The sequence below is a fragment of the Arvicanthis niloticus genome, chromosome 6, assembly GCF_011762505.2.
Source record: "Arvicanthis niloticus isolate mArvNil1 chromosome 6, mArvNil1.pat.X, whole genome shotgun sequence".
NCBI lineage: Eukaryota > Metazoa > Chordata > Mammalia > Rodentia > Muridae > Arvicanthis > Arvicanthis niloticus.
The window spans coordinates 71964232-71988970 of record NC_047663.1 but is presented as its reverse complement, the minus strand read 5'-3'; the positions used below and the strand labels follow the sequence as shown (position 1 = coordinate 71988970).

Below are 24739 nucleotides of genomic sequence, written 5' to 3'. Positions count from 1 at the left end.
TACATTCTTTCTCTCATGTTTCTCTTTCTCTCTGACTTGTTAAGCCAATGGGTTTTATTGGGGTTTCTAACAGCAGCAGGAAATACTCAAAGACAGCTGCATCACCAAGGCCCACCCCTGCATGAGTGACAGCTCAGGAAACCTGGGAACCTAGAGCAGCTCAGCAGGTCAGAGAGTGTCCTTTGTAAGTGATTCTGGTCTAACCCTCTTCCAGGCATCTCCCTGGCTTTCTGCTTCTCCCAGGAAGCTGATCTGGATGCAGAGTCTTCTGTGCAGCTCAGCTTCATTAGTCTGAGAGGGACTCTCAGCTTTTATTCCTTACCCTGGAAGGGAAGGTTCTAGTTAAAGTAGTTAGTTTCAGTACTTCTGGTTCTGTCTGCCCATGCCAAAGTCCTCATTCTCTCTCTCTCTCTCTCTCTCTCTCTCTCTCTCTCTCTCTCTCTCTCTCTCTCTCTCTCTCTCTCTCTCTCTCATCCAACCTTTGCCTGTTTACCCACCTTCCTAGTAAGATCCTGCTAGTTGATCTGCCCTGAACCTCTGAGAGTGTAAAACCTCAAAGAGGGATTCTCACTCAAGTCTCAGGACAGCCCCCACTCAAAAACTCACGAGAGACCAGCTTGTTGTAAATATATGAGGCAGTGTAACATCAGAGCTATGGGCCAGTCCATATCTCCATATGTCACATAGGGGATAGAGGCACTGAGCTTCAGCTCACAAGATTGGCACTTTTTATAGGCAAGAGGTGGGGAAATTGGGGGATTTTTACGTAGGTACACATGATTGGTTGTTTTACATCAGCAGACTGTATTGGTTGATGGGACACAGGGCGGTTCTTGTAGGCGGAAGCTTAGTTAGCATAGTATCTAGTTAAACTTAAATTGCAGTTTCTTGGACCTTAAGACCTCAAGGGGAGGGGCAAGAGTTTGGAGGAACACCAGATGGCCCATTACTCATTTGGACATATCTCTGTTCTTCTAAGGATGTCCTTGTATATTTTTTATTTTTCATGGTCAATCAATTTCTTTGGATGATTTAATAGGCCTTTGTCTTGTAACTTCACATTTTCTGTGGCTAATTAACTGGGCCCAAACCTGCTGACAGGCATTTGTAACTATTTAGGTTAGAAAAAGGAATCACAGGGCCCTGTTATTTTATTAGTTTGGGCCTGTTTCAAAATTTTCTTTCAAGAGCACTGTGGTTCATCTTCCCCGCATTTTGCACTGCATTTTGAGGAGAAATATCCTCCATCTTCACTGCTAGTACTGGTCTCTGATCCCATGCAGAAGTCCTCTCTCTGGTAAAATGACTCCAAGGTGGCATTACACTGGAAGCCACCCTCACCAACCCCACCCCTGACCACACCTGGCACCGACTTCCTAGCCACAGAGGCACAGACTGTAGGAAGAAGAGGCTTATCCAGTGCTCCTCCCAGCTCCAATATGTTTTATGTTAACTATGAGTCTGTGGTTGTTCAGGGAGTCACCAGTCTGACTGGAGTTTTGGTTTTAATAAATTATAGGTGTTTTATTAGGAAGGAGACTGACCAATAAAAGCTGAGAATCCCTCTCAGACTAATGAAGCTGAGCTGCACAGAAGACTCTGCATCCAGACCAGCTTCCTGGAAGCAGCAGAAAGCCAGCGAGATGCTTGGGAGAGGGTTAGACCAGAATCACTTGCAAAGGACACTCTCTGACCTGCTGAGCTGCTCCAGGTTCCCAGGTTTCCTGAACTGTCACTCATGCAGGGGTGGGCCTTGGTGATGCAGCTGTCTTTGAGTATTTCCTGCTGCTGTTAGAAATCCCAATAAAACCCATTTACTCAACAAGTTGTACTTTGTTGGTATGTGTACCTTGGTCTGTGGTGGACTCCTCTATCTGGGGTGAGTAGACATGTGTGTGTTGTGACCACCCAGAATAAAATGTGTACCTTTACACCCACCTGTCCCTGGACACAATTTATACCATTGTCTTGGTCTCAGTGCCTTTTCCCTGGCAAATCTTTTCCTTCCTACCATCCTCTGATCCTGAAAACCTGTCATGCCCTGCACCAAACACCTTGGTCCACATGTTTGCAGATATCTAGGGATCGCCTTCAGATTCCTCTGTTGCTCAGAACCCAGGCTGCTCTTTTTCAGTTCTACTTTCTCCTGAGCTCCCAGTGTCTGCTTTTCCCAGTTCATCTATCAAGGGCTGAGGGCAGCCTCAGGTCCGAGCTCCTCCACATAACAGAGTTGTAATTGTGATACCTTCTGTACTGAGCAATAATTCTGGACAGTTTTATCTTTCTTACTTTCTTTTAAAATCAATTGTGGTAACATTATCCATAAGTATTTGCTTTATGTCATAAATTACTGAGGTCAATACACATAAAATGACACACATCTTTCATAATACTCCACTGTGATATCTTAGTTAGAAGCAGTGACAGTTTGTCACTTCAAGCTTCCCTGTCCTTTCAGAAGCAGGGTTTTGAAGAATCTGTACCATTTCCTGATCTTAGGAGGATAAACAGGAAATGGGAGGGGTGATTTATGCCTGGCTCTGCTGAGCTCACTGCTGGCTGGAGGAATTGATGGACAGACAGAGGAGGAAAGGGATTCCAACATGTGGGGAACCTTTAAGATTCCTGGAACTGTGTGTGGAAGGGAGATCAGAGAAGAGAGTGAAAGCTGGAAGTGTGTGTGTGTGTGTATGTGTGTGTGTGTTTGTGTATGTATGTGTCTGTTCAGATACTTCTGTTCCATCTTTAAGAACTGTGAGTGCTTACCTTGGATTTTCTCATTCAGACCTCTGGCCTCCCCTGAGACTTCCCTTATCTCTAGCTCTCAAATCCCCAGCAGAGCTGACTTTTTCCTTTTCTCTCAGCTCTGAGCATTGGTTCCCAAGCCTCACCCATGCATGCAGATGCCCTGCCCTGGACTGTTCTTACTTCATTGGGCAGCTGCATTTATTTGCTGAACCTGGAACAATCCTGACTTGAGGCTTGGTGGGAGGAGGGGCAGCCAGTGCTCCCTGGCCAGGGCTTGGTTTGCTCACCTCCCACTCAGTAGGTCCTGTGCACAACTGGCAGTAATCCGTACCCAGAGCTGAATCTGGGCTGTCTCCTGGCTTGTGCTTATAGTTTCTCATGTGAAGGGGCCAACAGTGACTGTCCTTTAACAGTGTAGTGAAATGAGTAAGAGCCACTCAATATATTTAATATGTATTCCAGGTTATAGCCACCAAAGCCCAAATATATCTTTCCACACCCACACGGATTGCACACACATACACAAAAGACATCCCAATGTTCACAAACTCTGTGACACTTCTCATCCTTTGTTTTCCAAATGTGCCTGAGCCAATGGGAAGAGTCTGCAGTCACCTATTGTTTACAATGAGGTTGGCTGCAAGCACAGACCTTCACACAGTTACTGCCTGTTTGTAGCTACAGAGCTGAAACTCTTCCAAGCTATCCTGTTTAAAGAAAGCCTTTGCTTTTCCTGGTTAATAATGGATTCATTGTGGAAAGACATGGAAACATAAACCACTGCATAATGCACATGGCAGGCAGTTCTCCCTTTACTTTCTTGGGTCTGTAGTAAGTGACAATTGTCTCCATGTTGTTCTTTCAGTCCTATGATCAACACTCTTGTCCTCACAGGGATGTGATCATTAGTCATTGACCACAGCATTTCCCCGGGCTAAGAACCTGCTAATCTCACCATCTTCGTACCTGACTGTTAACTGTAGAGGCTGGTGTGTAGCTACAAGTATTGTGTCGTCAGTTACACACAAGCACACATGCATGCAGACTGACCCCTTGGCAAATACACAGGAAAACACACATGGAAACACATCCACACACATATATATATGCACCATGAATTGTGCCTTGCACCATTGTGGGTCCCAGGAAGATCATCTCCCAGGATATCCTTTGTAAGTAAAGAAAAGACCCTGTTGTTCTTTTCATCGAAAAGGGGGTGTCCTGTTTTGAGGCGAGCTGATTTAGTTTTTCACAGACTCTGTTCTCCTGTGTGACCCTGACTCCCTCTTTCCTGATCTCAACTCACTGTGACATCAAGGCTCTAAAGTATAAGCTTCCCTGGTAGCTATTCAGAGGCAAAGGTGGCTGCTCTCCTCTCCACTCCTTGTCTAGAGATATGTTAGCACAGAAACAAGACTCAGTACTGCAGGTGTGATGAAGTCAGCTGCTGTACCCCAGTTCTTCAGCTCCTAGAATTGTATTATGAGTCTTGCAATGGATCCAAGGAGGAGTTATGTTCAGGGCTTAGACAAGACTAAGAATGTGAAAGGATGTGTGTGCTGGGGGAAGGGATGACTTTGTCTCTAGAATGTCAGAGACACAGCCTCAAGACATCAGCCCCTTTCCCACAGGTTCTGCTTCCTCAGCCATTCTAACCTGTCCATGAACTAAATAAACCATAGTCAGGGGGCATGGGTACTAGGAAGATGCCACAGTCTGAGGAGACAGAAGCATATTGTTATCAGTGCGTAGTGATGTGTACTTGTAATGCACTTACCTGTAATTAGGGTAAGGGGGCTCCCATCCTCAGAGACAGACTTCATCAAGGATAGGATGAAAGGGCATTGGCTCAGAAACCCCAAGACCAAGTTCTCAGCACAAATGAGATTCATTTGTCTCATAGGCTCAAAGGGCAGGGAATAAAAGACAAACACAGGAGACTAGATGGAGGGAGGAGGGGAAGGGAACAATGGAGAAGGGGAAAGGTTGTTTGTCCCTGAGGGGCACAAAGGTCTACCTCTGCATAGAGAGGAGGCACGTGTGGCTCATAGGCAAATGGCAGTTTATAAAGGCAAACAGGGAAAGCCTGTGTTAGGATGAGGTGTTTAATTTTATTTGGGCATGTTAATTAGGGGAGCCAAAAGGGGTTAGTGATTGCTGGATGTCAATTTTTTTGATAACTAGGCAATGATAGGTGACCTTAGGAAGAGGAAGTGGTCAAATAAACAGGATAGACTTTGGTCACTAGCTGCAGGAATGCAATCTAATTGGGTCTGTTTGTTTGTTTGTTTGTTTTTTAGCAAGGCAGAGGGAATGGAGGAGAAGGCCTGTCAGAGCCATGTTTGCCACCTTGGGTTGGGTAGCTTCCTTTCATAGCCCATCTGCTGACGACTTCTTTCTACAAGATGTCAGCAACAGCTTTCCTCTGTGAAGTTCTGAAGCACACAGAAGCAGATTAAAGTCTGAGCTAATGTTGGGCAGTGAGTGTTTCCTACACAGAGTCGGGGTGTATATTTTAGGAGTGTGGGAGGGCACATCTCTCCACATGCTCACATTCATCTTCAGGACACAATGTAGGTGTGGGAGCCTTGCGGTTTCTTCTGGATGGAGCCACTACTACTTACTCATGGACTAGGTTGCCAGTGCTGATTCATGTTGGTGTTTTTCAACTGCTGACAGGTGAGATTGTAATCACCTCAAAGAAAACTTCTAAGCAGGTCTACCACCCCCTTTTTCTATTAGGCTTCTTCTTTCCCTACCTGTGTTCAGTGGGTTATAAGAAAGGGTGAAGCATTTAGGGACTTTTATTAAAATAGGTTTTGAAAAGTCTAAGCCTACATACAAGTCCCTCTCCAAAATCCAGTGTATTTTCATACCTTTGTTATTTGTCTCATTGACATTATAAAATTTAAAGTCAATAAAGTATTATTCAATTTATATTGGTAGATCTTATATTTTCTTTTTCTTCTATGAGCATTTTCTTTAAAGTCTTGTTAGATGTCTCCATAATTGTTTGTCTTGTAGAACTGCAAGTTATGCTTGGAACATGTTTCATGTCATAATGTCTAAAACAGTGTTGTCTTCTAATGGATACATTTGTTGATGTATTTTCACCTTCAATCTGTAAAGGAATCTTCAAGAATGCCATCATCTCTAATAATATTAACTCAGAATCATCCTTTTCAGAAGAAGTCCATTGAAAATCTGATTATATATCAATAGTATGGTCTATCAACATATGTCCATATGCTAGGTTTTCAAATTCTACAAATTGGAACACATATTATGCTACTGTTTGATATTATTCTGGGGTAACATCATTACAAAAATCAGGATGTTTAATTCAGAATATTGTATTCTTATTGGTTGGTGGACATTCTAATCTTTAAGCCTTTGTGGATTATTTTTCTTTTCAATCTGGAACTACTTTTGTGTTGTTATTGTAGATTCCTGAGTGAATTTTTGAAGGTTCTTTATTTTGTTTTTAGAATCCTCCAACCTCTGTTCTATGGCCTGTAATCTTTTAGTCGTGATAAAAACTGTTCCTTATAAGGAGAGACTTTGCATCACTTGCCACAGTATGAATAAAGAGACTTTTCCAATAGTAAGTCTTTCTAAAGTAAAGGCCTGAGGCAAGTGGTCCTCCAGTCACACAGGAAATAGATTCAATATATTTCAACAGTTTTTCTTTGAAGGACATGTCTTTGTCCTTTGTTAACAAATGGAGACACTTAAGTTCTGCCTTGATTTCATTCACAGACACATTAAAATCATTGGCAATATTTATCAGTGAAGATTCATCCAGCCCAAAGTAAGACCTGTAGAGATTCAAGGTCTTCTCCAACTTCTGTATTTCATCTCTGATGAAGCCCCCAAATGGAATGGTGGCCCATACTCCAGCCTTCAGGGCCTCCAGCCAGATCTTCTGTTTGAGGAAATCCCTCTTCCGGTCAATGGCAGTCTCAGTAACACTGTGCAAGGACATCATAAAGATGTGGCGCTTATGGGCTGGGAGCTCGCTCAGTAGGGTGGTCTCCAGCTTTGGGAAGTCAAAGTCAGACATATCATAGTTAGAGACTAGGAAGACTGGAGGCTGACTGGAGAGAACCTTCTGAAGATGCTCTGAACAGTCATCTCTAATTTTCTTTAAGACACTGTCTCTATTGAAAGACTTTGGTTTACTTCTCTGTTCATTACTGACATCTTGATCTATCTTGGTTCGGACAAAGTAGAACTTTGTTTTCATCTCTGCGATGGCTTTGGCCAGATGTGCATCAGTTTCTTTGAAGCGTGCAGCCGAGACTATAATGAAGAAGTCATACTCACCAAACTTCATTTCTGTTAGGTAGTTTTGTGGTTGGAAGTTAGTGGTCCCAATGCCAGGCAAGTCCCATATTGTCACATTGGGAAGCTTTGGGTGTGGGTATGGAGTTCTCTTCATGGTTGTCTCTACCACCCCAGTGGAGGCTGCCCCTTCTTCTTCATCCTTAACTCCCCTCAGGGCATTGATAAAGCTGGATTTTCCAGTTCCTGTTTCTCCAGTCACAGCAATATTCAGTGGGGCATTGTCAATGTTTCTCAGAGCATGACTAATTTCAGACAATGCTCCCTGAATGTTGTTAACCTCCAGATGGGATTTAATCAAGGTGATGGTTTCCTCAGAGAGGAGTTTGTTTTCTATAGTGAAATTCTTAAAAAAATTTTCAAAGTTGGACATCAAAAGGTGAGCAGTTAGAAGAAAGGGGCTGCTAGAGGAAGGCTTGCATGTAGCTGTGTTCCATGGTGGTTGCTGAAAAGAGAAGAAAAGAGAGAAGCTGTAATTATTATTACAGCAGGGCAAGAAGGACCTCAACTGCTGATACCATTATAAGCAGAACACCCTCCTTTCTGCTCCTGGCTGCTGGCTCCATCTCTGCTCTGAAAGTCACATGCCCTCATTCAGCCCTTACCTTCTGTGCTTTCCCTCCTTTTTTGTTGTCCCATTCATGACCAACTTATTCCATGTGGTTTCTTTTTTTTTTTCTTTCTTTCTTTCTTTCTTTTTTTTTTTTTTTTTTTTTTTTTTTTGGTTTTTCGAGACAGGGCTTCTCTGTGTAGCCTTGGCTGTCCTGGAACTCACTCTGTAGACCACGCTGGCCTCGAACTCAGAAATCCACCTGCCTCTGCCTCCCAAGTGCTGGGATTAAAGGCGTGGGCCACCACCGCCCAGCTTCCATGTGGTTTCTTATACCAGTGTTAACTTCTTACTTTAAGTTGTATTTGCAATCTGTTGACCTCTAGTAACTCTTAATACCCAGAAGTTGTAAAATGCTTAAGGGCACAGATCAAGATATGAAAAACTCAAGCAACATATCTCATGGAAAGGCTCCCTGTCTTTTTTGAGTGCTTAGGGCATTGCTTCCTAGGCCTCATGACCTCTGGTCCCTTAGCACAGCCATTCTAGTTTCTCCTGTGTAGTCTGTGAATTTAGGGTGAAGGGGCATGAGGTAGGGAGCAGAAAAGATTCTTGACATGTCCACCAGAGGGCTGGATACATTACTATATATGTGTAATTGACTGTCTTTAGCCTTAAAAAAGATTGAGATCATGTCCTTTGTAGGAAATTGTATGTAACTGTAGGTAGTCATATTAAGACAATATAGCCCGTCTCAGAAAGACAAATACATTTTATCATTCACAGTACAATATAACATTCCATAAGTTATATTGTAGATATGACATGAAAGTGGAAGTGAACCTGTCTGGGGGGACAAGAAATTTATAACATGCAATGTGTGCTTGTTTGAAACTTCAAGTCTAGATGTTAAAAAGATTTATTTGTAGGTTATAGGTATCCATGTTATTTCTTATTTCCCAGTAGGGGAGTTAGGAGATTCCCTCGTTTTACACAGTTTCTTAAGGTATTTCCTGCATGTCTCTGTTTTCTAGTGTTTAGTCCACAAAAACCAAAGAAACAACCCACAAAAATGTAAATCCTAAATGGATACAGTAGAAAGGCAGGAAGGAAGGAAGAATGAAATATGAAAAGATGTTAAAGAAACATTTTTTTTAAAGGTTAAGCAACCTGAATAAGAAAGTATTACAATGAAAGCTCTTCTCTGAGGAAGTATAAGTTCTTAAGGCTGATGAAAACAGATAAAGCTCAGATGTGTTTTTTACAGGAATCCATATATTACATATGTGTCCATATATTACATATTTTTGACGTTAGGCCACAATTTTTTTGTCTGATACTCCTCATTTATTATAATCTTAAAAGGACATTAAAACTATGTATATTTCATGAATTGTGGAAAACCAGACTTCATGATAGCTGTGACTGGAGACCAAAGTTTATGAATACTGATACTAAAAATATCAGAGCTTTTGGATGATGGGTATAAATCACAGCCATTTCCTTTTCTTTTGGTGTTTAAGCACACAGAGGACTTTGGAATTAGAGTTGGAACACAGGATAAATGCAGGAAGTCATGAGAGATTGACTTCACTTAGCTCTGATACTCTGGTGTTAATCATGTGATGTGATGATTTCAATATAGAAGCTTCAGATATATAGAATTCTATTCTTGAGTCAGCCAATCACCTTGTTGGAGGCCATGTCACCAATAAAAGTAAGTGAAAGGAGGTCATCAGTATATATCCTGCTGCCACTAGCCATAATATATTAAAATATCACAATTCCCAGGGTAATTATTTGAGAATTCTCATGAGATGCTACATGCATGTGTGCAGGCCCACATGTGTATAATATGATTTCCTAAATTCTACCCATTTCTGCCTCTCTAGTACTGGGATGCCAACAATTGATTTACTAATAGAAGCAATATTTAGGAACTGCTGGTAACTGTAGCTACAGAAATGAACTTGAATTAATGTACAATGCATTTTTTATACCCTACGATTTTTGTCACAGTTGCTTGCAATGTATGCTTGTCCCAGTCTTGTGTGACCATCTGAAAGAATGGTTCTCAACAATTCTGACATGGAATAGACTGAGCCAAAACTCACTAGATGGCACCACAACAGTGATATGGCATCTACACTGTGATGGCCAGCTGTAAATAAACCTAATATTACATAACAATCCAACCTCCTAAGACACATTTTTCTGGAGAACCTTCTTAATAAGGACCTTTTATGTAAGTGGTAGATATTTTCATTGAGAAGATCAAATTGCTACACAGAACACTGTAACTATTCAGAATACCTAAGACAACATGAGTGCAAAGGATCATAAGTCTCTAATAAAGGATTCTGGAGACAGCTGAAGTGATGGCTCAGCAGTTGAGAGGACTGGCTGATCTTCAGGGGGTCCTGAGTTCAATTCCCAGCAACCATATGGTGGCTCACAACAATTTGTAATGAGATGTGATTCTCTGTTTTGAGTGTATATGAAGACTTATATACATAAAAATAGATGTGTGAATGAATATTTTAAAAGATTCCAAAGAAATTGTAGTAGATTAAATTCCTGTCAATTATTTTTTATAAGTAATGAAAAAATCTCAATCACATGAGAGGGGAGAAATGTTGAAGGAGCAACAGAGTATGTGTGACAAGAACATGAAGTAGGGACTCTTGAGGATAAATGGGAACTTGCTAGATATGGGGGAGCATGGCAGAGGGCAGTAGGTAAACGAAAGAGCGTGAACAGATCAGAATGAATGACAGTGTATAATGACATACATGTATGGAAATGCCATGGGGAAACTCACTGTTTTGTACTTGTATCAAAAATGTAATGAAATAGAATAAACCTCAATGAGATCCAAGAAAATACTGATGAATGAAATTAAAATGAAAACATAAAGGTTTACATGAGAAATTCAGACATGTAAGATTTTGAAAAAAATCCTAAAAGTTCATTTACAATAGACAGAACACACACATACCAGATAAGAAGACAGAGTAAGAAGGTAAGAAGAAAGGAAGATAGAAAACAAGCAAGGAAGAAAGCAATCAAGTTCAATAAGTAACCAAGAAAGTGAGATGCTTCAAAACATAAATGAAAGAAATCTCAAAGAAGGCAACAAAGATGATAAGATTTCCGTGTTTATAGTTTATAAACCTTAATGTTGTCAATTTGTCTATACTTCAAAAAATTATCTATAGATACAATGCAATCTCCACTAAAATATCAATGCCATTTAGAATAGAACTGGACTGTGTAATCAGAAAACTCACATGAGAATACAGAAGACTGCAAATAGCCAAAACAATATTGACCAAAACCATCAGGCTAGCATTCACTGTAACACCTGATTTCAATAGCACAGAGGCACAGTGGCAAAAATCAGCCCAATAGTGGTGTGAAGACAGGCCTATAAACCAACAAACTGATAGGAAGAACAGAGCCAGGATTATCAATAACCATGCAGTCAGAGAGTGTTCCTATGGCCAATTAATATCTCAGCAAGGCTTCCAATAATCACAGTGCACAAAGGTTACATGGTTTGAAGAATGGAATGGGGCAAACTGAATATCAGACAAGACTAAACCTTGACCCTCACACTTCACCCTATACATAAACCAACCCTAAGTGGGCCAAAGAGCTTAATATAAGATGGAAACCTTGAAGCTCTCAAAGGGAAATGGGCATGAAAAACTTCATCAGATTTTCCCACCTGGGGTCCGCAAAGCATAACAATCAAAAGCAAGCTGAGAAGTGGCATTCCATCTAACTGAACTACTTGTTAAATACAAAGCAAATAAACACCACAGAAATGAGATGATTTACAACAAAAAGCCTTAGGAGTGCATCATGTAACAGTCTCAACCAGAGAGACCCCAGCATGTCAACAGGTGCAGAAAATGGATATGACAAAATTCATCAGAGTCACTTTAAAACATCTCAACAAAGTGAAATAGAAAGGTGCTTTCTGGAACAACTGTGGAAACACTAATTTTTCCCATGGCCTCCCCCAACATAGAGAGGCTTTAGAGTAGAATGAGCTCACCTTCTCTGTCAACAGCTCTTCTTTACTGAGGATAATTTTAACATCGCTTGCAACTGTGTCAATGAAATAATTTTGCAAGTGGAAAACCTTTGAAATAAAGGGATTTCTAATGTACTTCAATAGTTTGTCTGTTAAGGATGTACCAGGCTCATCTGAGAACAAATGTGGAGACTTAATGTTTGCCTTGAGTTCCTCCAGTGTCACGTTCAAATCCTCAGCGATGTTTTCCAGTGAGGCCTCATCCAGGCCAAAGGAAGATCTATAGTCATTCAAAGTCTGTTTCAACATCTCTAGGTCATTTGGGGTCAGTCCCCTGAATGGCATGGTAGCCCTTGGCATTCTGGATTCCTTCAAGATCTTTTGTTTCAGCATATCCCTCTTCTGGTTTATGGTGGAATCCGTAACAATTGACAAAGTGAGCATGAACATGTGTCGTTTGTAGGCTGGGAGCTCTCTCAGAAGGGTGGTTTCCAGCTTTGGGAAGTCAAAGTCAGACACATCCAAGTTAGAGACTAAGAAAAGTGGAGGGTCCTGGTTGGTCACTACCTTGAGTATACTTGAAATGTTATAACGAATACTCTCTAATGTGCTCCCTTGAGAGAATCTCTCATTACATAGTGACTTCATAACATGAGTGTCTGTATGTGTTAGAACAAAACAGAAACTCCTCTTCATTTGTACCATGATTTTGGCAAGTAATGCATCAAGGAAAAGTTTTCTAGAAGAGACAATAATGAAGAAGTCATACTCCTCAAACTTGATTTTCTTCAAATAATCATATGGATGCAAGGCCAAAAATGAAGTACCAGGCAGGTCCCATAATGTCACACTGGGAATCTTTGCATATGGGTACGGTGTTCTCTCAGTGGTTGTACATACCACCCCAGTAGCAGCTGCACCTTCTTCATCAGCTTTTACTCCCCGTAGAGCATTGATGAGACTGGACTTTCCAGCCCCAACCTCCCCTATCACTGCAATGTTCAGTGGGGCTTTCTCAATGTCACCCAGAGCATTGCTGATTGAAGAAATTGTTTCCCGAAGGTTTCCTTCCTCTAGGGATGATTCAATGTAGGCGATCAATTCCTGAGACAGGATATTGGTTTTCATATTGATATTCTGAGGATTTGTGCCCAAGCAGGAGAGCAAATCAGGATCCTCCTTTGGAGGGGATGTAGAAGAGGAAGTCTGACCCATGCTTGGGAAATGTCAATGGTACCTAAGGGAGGAAAGAACCAGGAAGGTCAACAAATTAGTTGAAAAGGAACAACCATTTGAAGAGCAGGGCCTAGCACCCGCCCCCACATTATAAATAGGGACTTTTCCCCCTCCAATCAAATGTACAGGACTACATAGCACTTATTCCTGGCTTTCGCTTTAAATTTTGGTTTGGCTCACACTCCTTAACCTTTGACTATTTTCTTCTTTATAGTGTTTTCATTTTTTCAAGATCAAATTCAAGCCTGTAATAGCAGCATTAAGGAGGTTGTACAATGGTCTGAGTTTAGCCTGAACTATGATACCAAGATGTTTTCTGGAAAAGAGATTAACCAAGTTCAATGCTCTGTGAGTCTCTCCAAATAATGTCATATTATGACATGAACACTGACTTTCAGGTTTTCAGTTTTACTTTAATAATTGACATGAATGGTAGCAAATTCAACTGGAAAGCTCAGCTCCTGGTCAGAAGGAGGAGTCTTAAGGATGTGGGAGACTCTTGATACGTCTTTCTTGGGTTTCCTGTGACGTTGATATCTACCAAAGTCTTTTCAATTTTTGGCACGGAAAACCCTTTGCTTTTCAATCAGGACCATGTGGATGTGGTGGTCATAGTCTGCAGTGGGAAAGCTGCTACTGTTGTTTTGTGGAATGGCTATAATATTCCCATCAATTTACCATCTACATATTTATGTATGTTTATATCCATGAATTGGAATGGCTGTTAATTTGTCCATAGAAGCAGCTGTGTATTGTGAGTAAGAGCAACTTTGCATTAACTCAAAATGGTCAAAGAATTGAGCAGAAGTGAGTTTTGAATGCACAGCCATAAATGTAATTTGTAAATTACTACCACCAAGGCTTATTTTTATGCAGAAGAGAAAACAGAAGTGATGTGAGAACTGAGGAAGGATTGTAGTGTTTTGACAATGTAACAATCACTGAAACAGTAAAAACCCAAATCATTCAGTCAATTAGTGGACAAATGAGCTTAGAGACAGTCATCAAGATCCTAAATGAAGTGGCTAATACATACTTTAAAATTTACTGAATATCCTGAACTATCAGAGAAAGAGCAGTTAAATCAGAATGGTACTACCAAAAATCAGCAGCAACAACAAATGTAGAAAAGAAGAATAATATTTACTGTTAAAAGTTGGTGCAGTTCCTTAAAAAATTCATCACTGCCCAAGGAAAACTACTTACTTCAACCTGAAGGACTGTCAGTCAATAGACTACACAGATGCAAGTACATCTGTGGTTATAGCTGCTGTGTTGATGGTTGCTATGATATCAATTCAGTGTAGTCATTTATATGCAGATGAATGAAAAAAGAAATTATGGTACATATATACAATAGGGTTCTATGGAGTTGTGAAGAAAAATAAAACCATGACATTTTTTAAAAAAAATTAGTGTAATTGTAATTTGTTATTCAGAGAAAGAATCTGGATCTCAAAAAACAAATAGCACATGTTTTCTTTCACAGGCTGAAGCTAGACTTACAAAAATGTATGTGTGTGTGTGTGTGTGTCCCAGAACATGGCCTACAGAGGCAGAGGCATGCAGATGTGTACAAGGTTAGCCTGGTTTACACAGTGAGTTCAAGATCATCCAGGGATGTTATACAGAGAACCTTGTCTTGGAAAAACACAACACATACCTTCTATAATTCTTTGGTGTAATTTTCTCAAATAGAATAGCCACTGACAGACTAGGTAGTAGAAAAACTAAGTGTTATGGCCTGGGTATCTACTGCCTGTCTAGGCATTCATTGTATGCTATTATAAGCAAACTTTCTCATATGCTGTTATAACTGTTACATGGAAACTCTCTCATGTGCTGTTACTAGGAACACTTTCATGCCTGACTTAACAGTTCACCCAAAGTCTGTTATGTTGTATGCTTTATTTTTCTTGAAATCCAATCATAACAGAGTTCAAGTAGACCTGCTTTATATAGTTAGCCACAATAAGTTTGGAGTTGAAACCTCCCTGGGAATTGACATCCTAATTTCTGCCATGTGTGCCATATGTCTCTTATATGGTCCAAAGCCCATCATGGCTAGATGATGTATTATGGTACTTTTATAAGAAAATAGCAAGACATTATATATTCAGCTAGACTTGGTTTCTAAGTTCATGTTTGCCACAGAGGAATCAGGTAGCTTTTAGGAAAAGGGCACACAAGAAGCCCCCAGATGGAGGACTTAATCTCAGGCTGGAGACAAGCTTCCTAGAGACTAAGAATCTGAGGAAATCAATCATGCTCTTCATGATAAGGTCCTGAAGAAATTGTGAAAGGAGAGAACACATATCAACATAGCCAATGTTGTGCCAAATGAGAAATCCTCCAAGCAAATGCACTGAGCACAGGAAGAAGACATGGATTTCTACTTGTTATTCACTCTATTCACTTCAGTACTAGAAGTCTTAGCTAGAAAAGTTAGACCCAAGGAAAAAAAATAAAATATATATTAATAGAAAAGGGAAAAGTCAAAGATAATATAAGGTTCTCTCCATAAGAGGACTTAAAGTGTTTCTCTGAGAACTCTTAGAATCATTTCAGCAATGTGACAGAATTAAAAATTAACATTCAAATCTCGGTCGCCTTCACCTATATTAATGACAAAAATACTAAAGAAGAAATGGGGAATCAATCTCATTTGCACTACTAGCCAGCACCTTCTCCACAATAACATACCTTGGATTAAGCCTAACCAAGGAGGGAAAAGCACTCTATAATGAAGACTTTAAAAGCTTGAAACATTCCATTCCTCTGTTGAAGGACATCTGGGTTCTTTAGAGGAATGGATGCAGAAAATTTGGTACATTTACACAATGGAGTGCTACTCATCTATTACAAACAATGAATTCATGAAAATTTTAGGCAAATGGATGGTACTAGAATATATCATCCTGAGTGAGGTAACACAATTACAAAAGAACACACATGGTATGCACTCACTGAGAAGTGGATAATAGCCCAAAAGCTCAGAATACCCATGATATAACTCATAGACCACATGAAGCTCAAGAAAAAGGGAGACCAAAGTGTGGTTGCTTTGAACTTTCTTAGAAACATGCACAAAATATTCATGGGCACAAATACATAGACAAAGTTTGGAGTGGAGACTGTAGGAGGGGTTGTCTGAGACTGCCCTACCTGGGTATCCATCCCATGTGCAGTCAACAAATGCAGACAATGTTGTGTATGCCAGGAAGGCTTTGTCAGAATCTGATATATACAGAGGTGGATACTTGCAGCTAACCATTGAACTGATCATGAGTTCCCTAATGGAGGAAGTAAATAAAATACTGAAGGAGCTGAAGGGGTTTGTAGCCCCATGTGAAGAGCAACAAGACCAAAAACCAGAGTTCCAGGGTCTAAACCACCAGCCTAGGAACATGCATGGGAGGACTTATGGCTCCAGCTGTTTAAGTAGGGGAGGATGGCCTTGTCAGGCATTGGTGGGAGAGGAGGTACTTGGTCCTGTGATGGTGGGATACCTCAGTGTGGGGGAATTTGTAGGCAGGAATGGGGGAGTGGTTGGATGGGTGGGGGCACATCCTCATAGAAGCAGGTGGAAGGGGGATAGGATAGGTAGTTACTGGGGTGGGAATGGGTACAGGGTATAACATCTGAAATGTAATTAAGTAGAATATCTAAAATTTTTAAAAAAGAATGTTGAACAGAAAATTAAAAAAATGTTTCAGAAAAAATAGGAAGACACACACACACACACACACACACACACACACACACACACAAACCCCTACTACTCATTCTAAAGTATTGGAAGAATTCATGTCATAAAAATGGCTAGCTTAAGAAAACTAATCTAAGAGGCTGGAGAAATGGCTCAGTGGTTAATAGCACTGACTGCTCTTCCAGAGGTCCAGAGTTCAATTCCCAGCAACCACATGGTGGCTCACAACCATCTGATGCCCCATTCTGATGTGTCTGAAGATAGCGACATCATACTCATAGAAACAAATCTTTAAAAATAAAAGAAAATTAATCTACAGATTTAATGCATTTCCTATCAATATTCTAAGGCCATCATTCACAGAATTAGAAAAAAAAAATGCTTTGTTGATGGGGCAGACTCCTAGCTGGTCTGTTTACATGAAGTCACCATATCACGACTCATCCTAGAGGAATCACTGAACTTAGAGCAGCTAAGGATCCACTGCACTCAGAGCAGTGGAGGATCCACTGTACTAAGAGCATGTGAGTAAGCTCATCTCCCAAGAGCTCTAACACTCCCAGGATCATAGCTCTGCACACAATTCCAGAACACCCAGAGGAAGCTGGACTCCCAGGGGCTCCAACACACTCAGGATCAAAGGATTTCAGGATCCCAGAGGCGGCCAGAGTCCCAGGAGCTCTTAAACCCAGGATCACAAAATCACAGGATCACAGAGACAGCTGGACTCTGAGGAGTTCTGACACAAGCAAGATAACAGGAGAGACAGGCTCCTGTAGAGACAATGAATGCAGGTAGCACTAGAGATAACAAGATGGTTAAAGGCAAGCACAAGAACATAAGCAACAAAAACCAAGGTTACCTGGCATCATCAGAACCCAGTTCTCCCTCCATAGCATGTCCTGGATACCCCATCACACCAGATAAGCAAGATTCAGATTTAAAATCACTTGTCATGATGATAATAGAGTGTGGGGAGCTGACAGAAGGTGGCTATCATCCTTGCAGCCATCTTGAGCCATATACCCTGACAAGAGACTTGTTTACAATAGCCTACAACAGCTGAGCACCCTCTGATAGCATCTTGTTTAAGATACCCAGGATTTTCCCTTTGGTGTGTGAGACTTAAAGGTGTGATTTAGATCCGAGACTTAAAGGTGTAATTTAGAGATAAGACTTAAAGGCTTGACTTAAAGGTGTGGCTTAGAAGTGAGACATATAAAAGGCAAGAGGCAGACCGAAGAAAGGATTAGACACTTGGTACTTGAGACTTGGAGCTGGTAGAACTTGGAACTAGGAAGTAGACACTTGTATTCAAGACAGGCAACTTGGATTAGACACTTGAGACTTGAGATTTGAGGCAGGTAACTTGGAACTGGGAAAGAGACTAGCAGCTGGAATAGGATAAGGACTTGAGATTTATTACAGCTGAAATTGAGATTAGGACATGAGACTTGGTACTAGGAACTAGGGACTTGGAACTAGGGACTTGGAGAGAAGAAGAGAGACTGAACAATAAACGGGATTGAATCACACTCTCTCTGGTCTCCATTCGTAGAGTCTGTCCTCACTCTCTCTCTTGCTGAACCCAACCCGCGGACCAGAGCAGCTTGGAGCAGGGAGGACTCTAACAATTTAGCCCCCAAGGCTTTTGGCAGCTCAGGTTCCAACACTGACAGAGCGGTCCATGCCATTTTGGCCCCTAAACATGGGGCACAGCAGCTCAGTTCTCAACAATAGAGGACTTTAGGGAGAACGTAATTAATTCCCTTATAGAAATACAATATAGAGTACACAGGTAAACAGGTAGAGAAGCCCTTAAAGAGGAAACACAAAAATCCCTTAAAGAATACAAGAAAACCCAAACCAAAGAGCTGAATGAATTGAACAAAACCATCCAGGATCTAAAAATGGTAGCAGAAATAATAAAAAAATCACAAAGGGAGACTACCTTGGAGATAGAAAACTTAGGAAAAAGATCAGGAGTCATAGATGCAAGCATCACCAACAGAATAAAGAGATAGAAGAATCTCAGGTGCAGAAGATACCATGGAAAACCTTGACACGACTGTCAAAGAAAATGAAAAATGCAAAAAGCTTCTAACCCAAAACATCCAGGAAATCCGTGACACAATGAGAAAACCAAACCTAAGGATAACAGGTATAGATGAGGGTGAAGACTTCCAAGTTAAAGGGCCAGTAAATGTCTTCAGCAAAATATATATATATATAAAAAAACTTCCCTCACCTAAAGAAAGAGATGCCCATGAATACAAGAAGTCTACAGAACTCTAAATAGACTAGACCAGAAAAGAAATTCCTCCCATCACATAATAATCAAACATAAAATGCATAAGACAAAGAAAGAATATTAAAAGCAGTAAGTGAAAAGGTCAATTAAATTATAAAGGCAGACCTATAAGAATTTCACAAGACTTTTCACCAGAGATTTTAAAAGCCAGAAGATCCAGGAAAGATGTCATACAGACCATATGAAAACACAAACTACTATACTCAACAAAACTCACAATTACTACAGATGGAGAAACCAAGATATTCAATGACAAAATCAAATTTACAAAATATCTTCCCACAAATCCAGCACTTCAAAGGATAATAAATGGAAAACTCCAACCCAAGGAGTTATACCCTAGAAAAATCAAGAAAGTAATCCTCCAACAAACCCAAAAGAAGATAGCTACACAAATATAATTCCACCTCTAATAATAAAAATAACAGGAAGCAACCATCATGTTTCCTTAGTATCTCTTAACATCAATGGATTCAATTCCCCAATAAAAGGAAGTAGGGTAACAGACTAGATATGTAAACAGAACCCAGAATTTTGCTGTATATAGGAAGCATATCTCAGTGACAAAGACAGCCACTACCTCAGAGTAAAAGGTTGGCAAACAATTTTCCAAGCAAATGGGTACTCCAAGAAACAAGCTGGAGTACCCATTCTAATATAAAATAAAATCAACTTTCAACCAAAATTTATCAAAAAAGATAAGGAAAGATACTTCATATTCAACAAAGAAAAAATCTACCAAGATGAACTCTAAATTCTCAATATGTATGCTCCAAATGCAAGGACATCCACAATCATAATAGAAACCTTACTAAAGCTCAAAGCACACATTGCACCTCACACAATCATAGTGGGGGACTTCAATACCCCACTCTCAGAAATGGATAGACCATGGAAACAGAAACTAAACAGAGACACAGTGAAACTAACAGAAGTTATGAACCAAATGGATTTAACTGATATCTATAGAACATTTCATCCTAAACCAAAGAATATACCTTTTTCTCAGCATCTCATGGTACCTTCTTTAAAATAGACCATATAATTGGTCACAAAACAGGCCTCAACAGATACAAAAAGATTCACATATTCCCTTGCTTCCTATCAGATCACCTCAGACAAAGGATTGTATTCAGTAATAACAAAAAGAATAGAAAGCCCACATACACGTGGAAACTGATCAACATTCTACTCAATGATGACTTGGTCAAGGAAGAAATAAAGAAATTAAAGACCTTTTAGAATTTAATGAAAAATGAGTACACATTATACCAAAACTTATGGCACATAATGAAAGCAGTGTTAAGAGGAAAACTCATAGCTTTAAGTGCCTAGAAAAAGAAACTGGAGAAAGTGTACACTGACAGTTGGACAACACACATGAAAACACTAGAACAAAAAGAAGCAGATACACTCAAGAGGAGTAGACGGCAGGAAGTAATCAAACTCAGGGCTGAAATCAACCAAGTAGGAACAAAAAGAACTATACAAAAAATTAACAAAACCGGGAACTTTTACTTTGAAAAAATCAACAAGATAGATAAGCCCTTAGCCAGACTAACTAGAGGGCACAGAGACCGTACCCAAATTAATAAATTCAGAACTGAAAGGGGAGACATAACAACAGAAACTGAGGAAATTAAAAAAATCCTTAGATCCTACTACAAATCCTATACTCAACAAAACTGGAAAGTTGGAATGAAATGGACAATTTCCTAGACAGATACCAGGTACCAGAGTTAAATCAGCATCAGATAAACCATCCAAACAGTTCCATAATCCCTAAAGATATAGCAGCAGCCATTAAAACTCTCCCCACAAAAAGAAAGAAAGAAAGAAAGAAAGAAAGAAAGAAAGAAAGAAAGAAAGAAAGAAAGAAAAGAGCCCAGGACCAGATAGTTTTAGTGCAGAATTCTGTCACACATTCAAAGAAGACCTAATATCAATTCAATTCTTTTCAAACTATTTCACAAAATAGAAACAGAAGTATTACTACCCAATTTATTTTATGAAGCCAAGAGTGTACTCCTACCTAAATCACACAATGACCCAACAAAGAAAGAGAAATTTAGACCAATCTTCCCTATGAATTTCCATGCAAAAGTACTCAATATAATTCTCGCAAACCAAATCCAAGAACACATCAAAACAACCATCCATCATGATCAAGTAGGCTCTATCCCACGAATGCAGGGATGGTTCAATATGTGAAAATCCATCAATGTAATCCACTATATAAACACACTCAAAGGAAAAAATAACATGATCATCTCACTAGATGTTGCAAAAGAATTTTACAAAATTGAACACCCCTTCATGGTAAAAGTCCTGGAAAGATCAGGAATTCAAGGCCCATAACTAAACATAGTAAAAGCAATATACAGCAAACCAGTAGTCAACACCAAACTAAATGGAGAGAAACTTGAAGCAATCCCACTAAAATCAGGGAGTAGACAAGGCTGCCTACTCTCTCTCTACTTATTCAATATAGTACTGGAAACCCTAGCCAGAGCAATTAGACAACAAAATTAGCTCAAAGGGATACAAATAGGAAAGGAAGAAGTCAAAATATCACTATTTGCAAATGATATAATTGTATACTTAAGTGACCCCAAAACTTCCACCAGAGAGCCTCTAAACCTGGTAAACAACTTCAGCTGGATGGATATAAAATTAATTGAAACAAATCAGTAGCCTTCCTCTACTCAATGGATATACAGGCTGAGAGAAATTAGGGAAATGACACCCCTCACAATACTCACAAATGATATAAAATACCTTGGTGTGAATCTAACCAAGCAAGTGAAAGATCTGTATGACAAGAAGTTCAAATCTCTGAAGAAAGAAATCACAGAAGATCTCAGAAGATGGAAAGATCTCCCATGCTCCTGGATTGGCAGCATTAATATAGTAAAAATGGCCATCTTGCCAAAAGCAATCTATAGATTCAATGCAATCCCCATCAAAACTCCAAACCAATTCTTCATAGAGATAGAAAAAGCAATTTGCAAATTTATTTGGAACAACAAAAAACCCAGGATAGGAAGAACTATTCTCAATAACAAAAGAACTTCTGGGGGAATCACCATCCCTGACCTCAACCTATACTACAGGGCAATAGTAATAAAAATTACATGGTATTGGTACAGAGACAGGCATGAAGATCAATGGAATACAACTGAAGATCCAGAAATGAGCCCACATACCTATGGTCACTTGATTTTTGACAAAGGAGCTAAAGCCATCCAGTGGAAAATGGACAGCATTTTCAGCAAATGGTGCTAGTTCAACTGGAGGTCAACATGTAGAAGGATGCAAATCAATCCATTCATATCTCCTTGTACAAAGCTCAAATACAAGTGGATAAAAGACCTTAACGTAAAACCAGATACACTGAAACTAATAGAAGAGAAGGTGGGAAAAACCCTTGAATACCTAGGCACAGGGGAAAAGTTCCTGAACAGAACACCAATGGCTTATGCTCTAAGATCAAGAATTGCCAAGTGGGACATCATAAAATTGCAAAGCTTCTGTAAATCAAAGGACACTGTCAATAGAACAAAATGACAACCAACTGATTGGGAAAATATCTTTATCAATCCTACATCCAATAGAGGGCTAATATCCAATACATATAAAGAACTCAAGAAATTAGACTCCAGACAACTAAATAACCCTGTTAAAAATGGGGTAGAGAGAGAAGCAAAGAATTCTCAACTGAGGAAACTCAAATGGCCAAGAAACATCTAAAGAAATGTTCAACATCCTTAGTCTGCAGGGAAATGCAAACTAAGAACATCTCTGCGATTTCACCTTACACCAGCCATAATGCCTAAGATAAAAAACTCAGGTGATAGTAGATGCTGGTGAGGATGTGGAGAAAGAGGAACCCTCCTCCATTGTTGGTGGGATTGCAAGCTGATACAACCACTCTGGAAAGCAGTCTAGTCGTTCCTCAGAAAATTGGACATAGTATTACCTGAGGACCCAGCTTTACCACTCCTGGACATATATCCAAAAGATGTTCCAACATATAAAAAGGACACATGCTCCACTATGTTCATAGCAGCCTTATTTAGAATAGCCATGAGCTGGCAAGAGCCCAAATGTCCTTCAAAAGAGAAATGGATACAGAAAATGTGGTACATTTATACAATGGAGTACTACTCATCTATTATAAACAATGAATTAATGAATTTGTTAGGTAAATGAATAAAACTAGAAAATATCATCCTGAGTGAGGTAACCCAATCAGAAAAGAACACACATGGTATTCACTCACTGATAAGAGGATATTAGCCCAAAAGCTCACAATACCCAAGATACAACTCACAGACCACATGAAGCTTGTGAATAAGGAAGACCAAAGTGTGGGTGCTTCAGTCCTTCTTAGAAGGAGTAACAAAATACTCATGGGAGCAAATATGGAGACAAAGTGTGGAGCAGAAACTGAATGAGGGGCTGTCTGGAGACTGCCCCACCTGGGTATTCATCCTATGTGCAGTCACCAAAGGCAGATGAAGTTGTGGATGCCAGGAAGTACATGTTGACAGGAGCCTGTTATACTTGTCTCCTGAGTGGTTTGCCAGAGCCTGACATATACAGAGACAGATGCTATTAGCTAACCACTGAATTGATCATGTGGTTCCCAATAGAGGAGTTAGAGAGAAGACTGAAGGAGCTGAAGGGGTTTGTGGCCTCATGGGGAGAGTAACAAGACCAATCAACCAGAGTTCCCAGGGTCTAAACAGCCAGCCTGGGAGTACTCAGGGAGTGACCCATGGTTCCAGATGTATATGTAGGGGAGGATGGCCTTGTCAGGCATGGATGGGAGAGAAGGTCCTTTGTCCCATGAAGGTTGGATACACCAGTGTGGGGGAATTCATAGGCAGAAAGGTGGGAGTGAGTTGGAAAGAAGCAGAAGAAAGGGGGGATTGGATAGGGGGTTTTGGGGGGTGGGTAATGGGTAAAGGGGATAACATCTGAAATGTAAATAAATAAAATGTCCAATAAAAAAATCTTAAAATTTAGTTGAAAGCATGAAAGATCTCAGATAAACCAAGCTTGAGGAAGGGAAAATACTAAGGACATTACTGTACTTGGTTTCAAGCTCTGCCTCAGAAGGACAGGAACAAAAAAGCACAGGGTGTTGCCTGAGTATCAGACAACTTAAAAAGCAGGGGAGCACAGACAATACAGATAAAAACCCACAGGGCAACACCTACCAGACTCTGTTTGTTTCTTTCCTCCTCCACCTCCTCTTTTTTCTTTCAAATAAGCTTATTGGAGAAAAACTTTCTATTAAGAAATGGAGTTCAAAACTCTGGAATGAAAACACTACAAGAAGTAGGAGTAGGTAGGGGCTTTCCCAGTAGGGTTCCAGCTGCTCAGGAAATGAGGCCATGACTACAAGCAGGGGCTCATGGAAAGTAAAAGCTTCTGTACAGCAAAGGAAACAGTAAAAAGACAGATTGCCAGATGGGAGGGAATTCTTGTTAGTAATTCATTCAACAGAAGATTAATATTCAAAATATGCATAGAACTTTAAACAAAAACCCAGACCAATAAGAAAATAAATAGCTCAATAAAAACATGTGTGTGTAACTGAACAGAGTTCTCAGAAGAAACAGAAATGGCTGAGGATGCTGAACATATATATATGTTCAGCATCCTCAGCCATTAAATCATGCAAATTGTAGCTACTTTGGGATTTCATTTCACTTGAGTCAGAGAGACTTTCATCAAGAGAGAACATGGCAACAGATGCTGGTGTGGATGTAGGGGGAGGGGAATCTTTAT

At 40.0% G+C, this 24739-nt stretch overlaps 1 protein-coding gene across 1 annotated transcript in view; it reads right to left on the bottom strand.

Moving 5' to 3' along the window:
• Window positions 1-3237: 3237 nt before the first annotated feature.
• The window catches only part of LOC117710335 (uncharacterized), a 42678-nt gene continuing 21176 nt past the window's right edge, over window positions 3238-24739 (bottom strand). The window contains exons 4-5 of the mRNA XM_034505067.3: window positions 11706-12921; window positions 3238-7537 (exon numbers count right to left, since the gene is read on the bottom strand). Of these exons, the coding sequence (XP_034360958.1) occupies window positions 6272-7537; window positions 11706-12899 (2460 nt within the window). The 5' untranslated portion in view covers window positions 12900-12921 and the 3' untranslated portion in view covers window positions 3238-6271. The remainder of the gene's footprint in view (window positions 7538-11705; window positions 12922-24739) is intronic.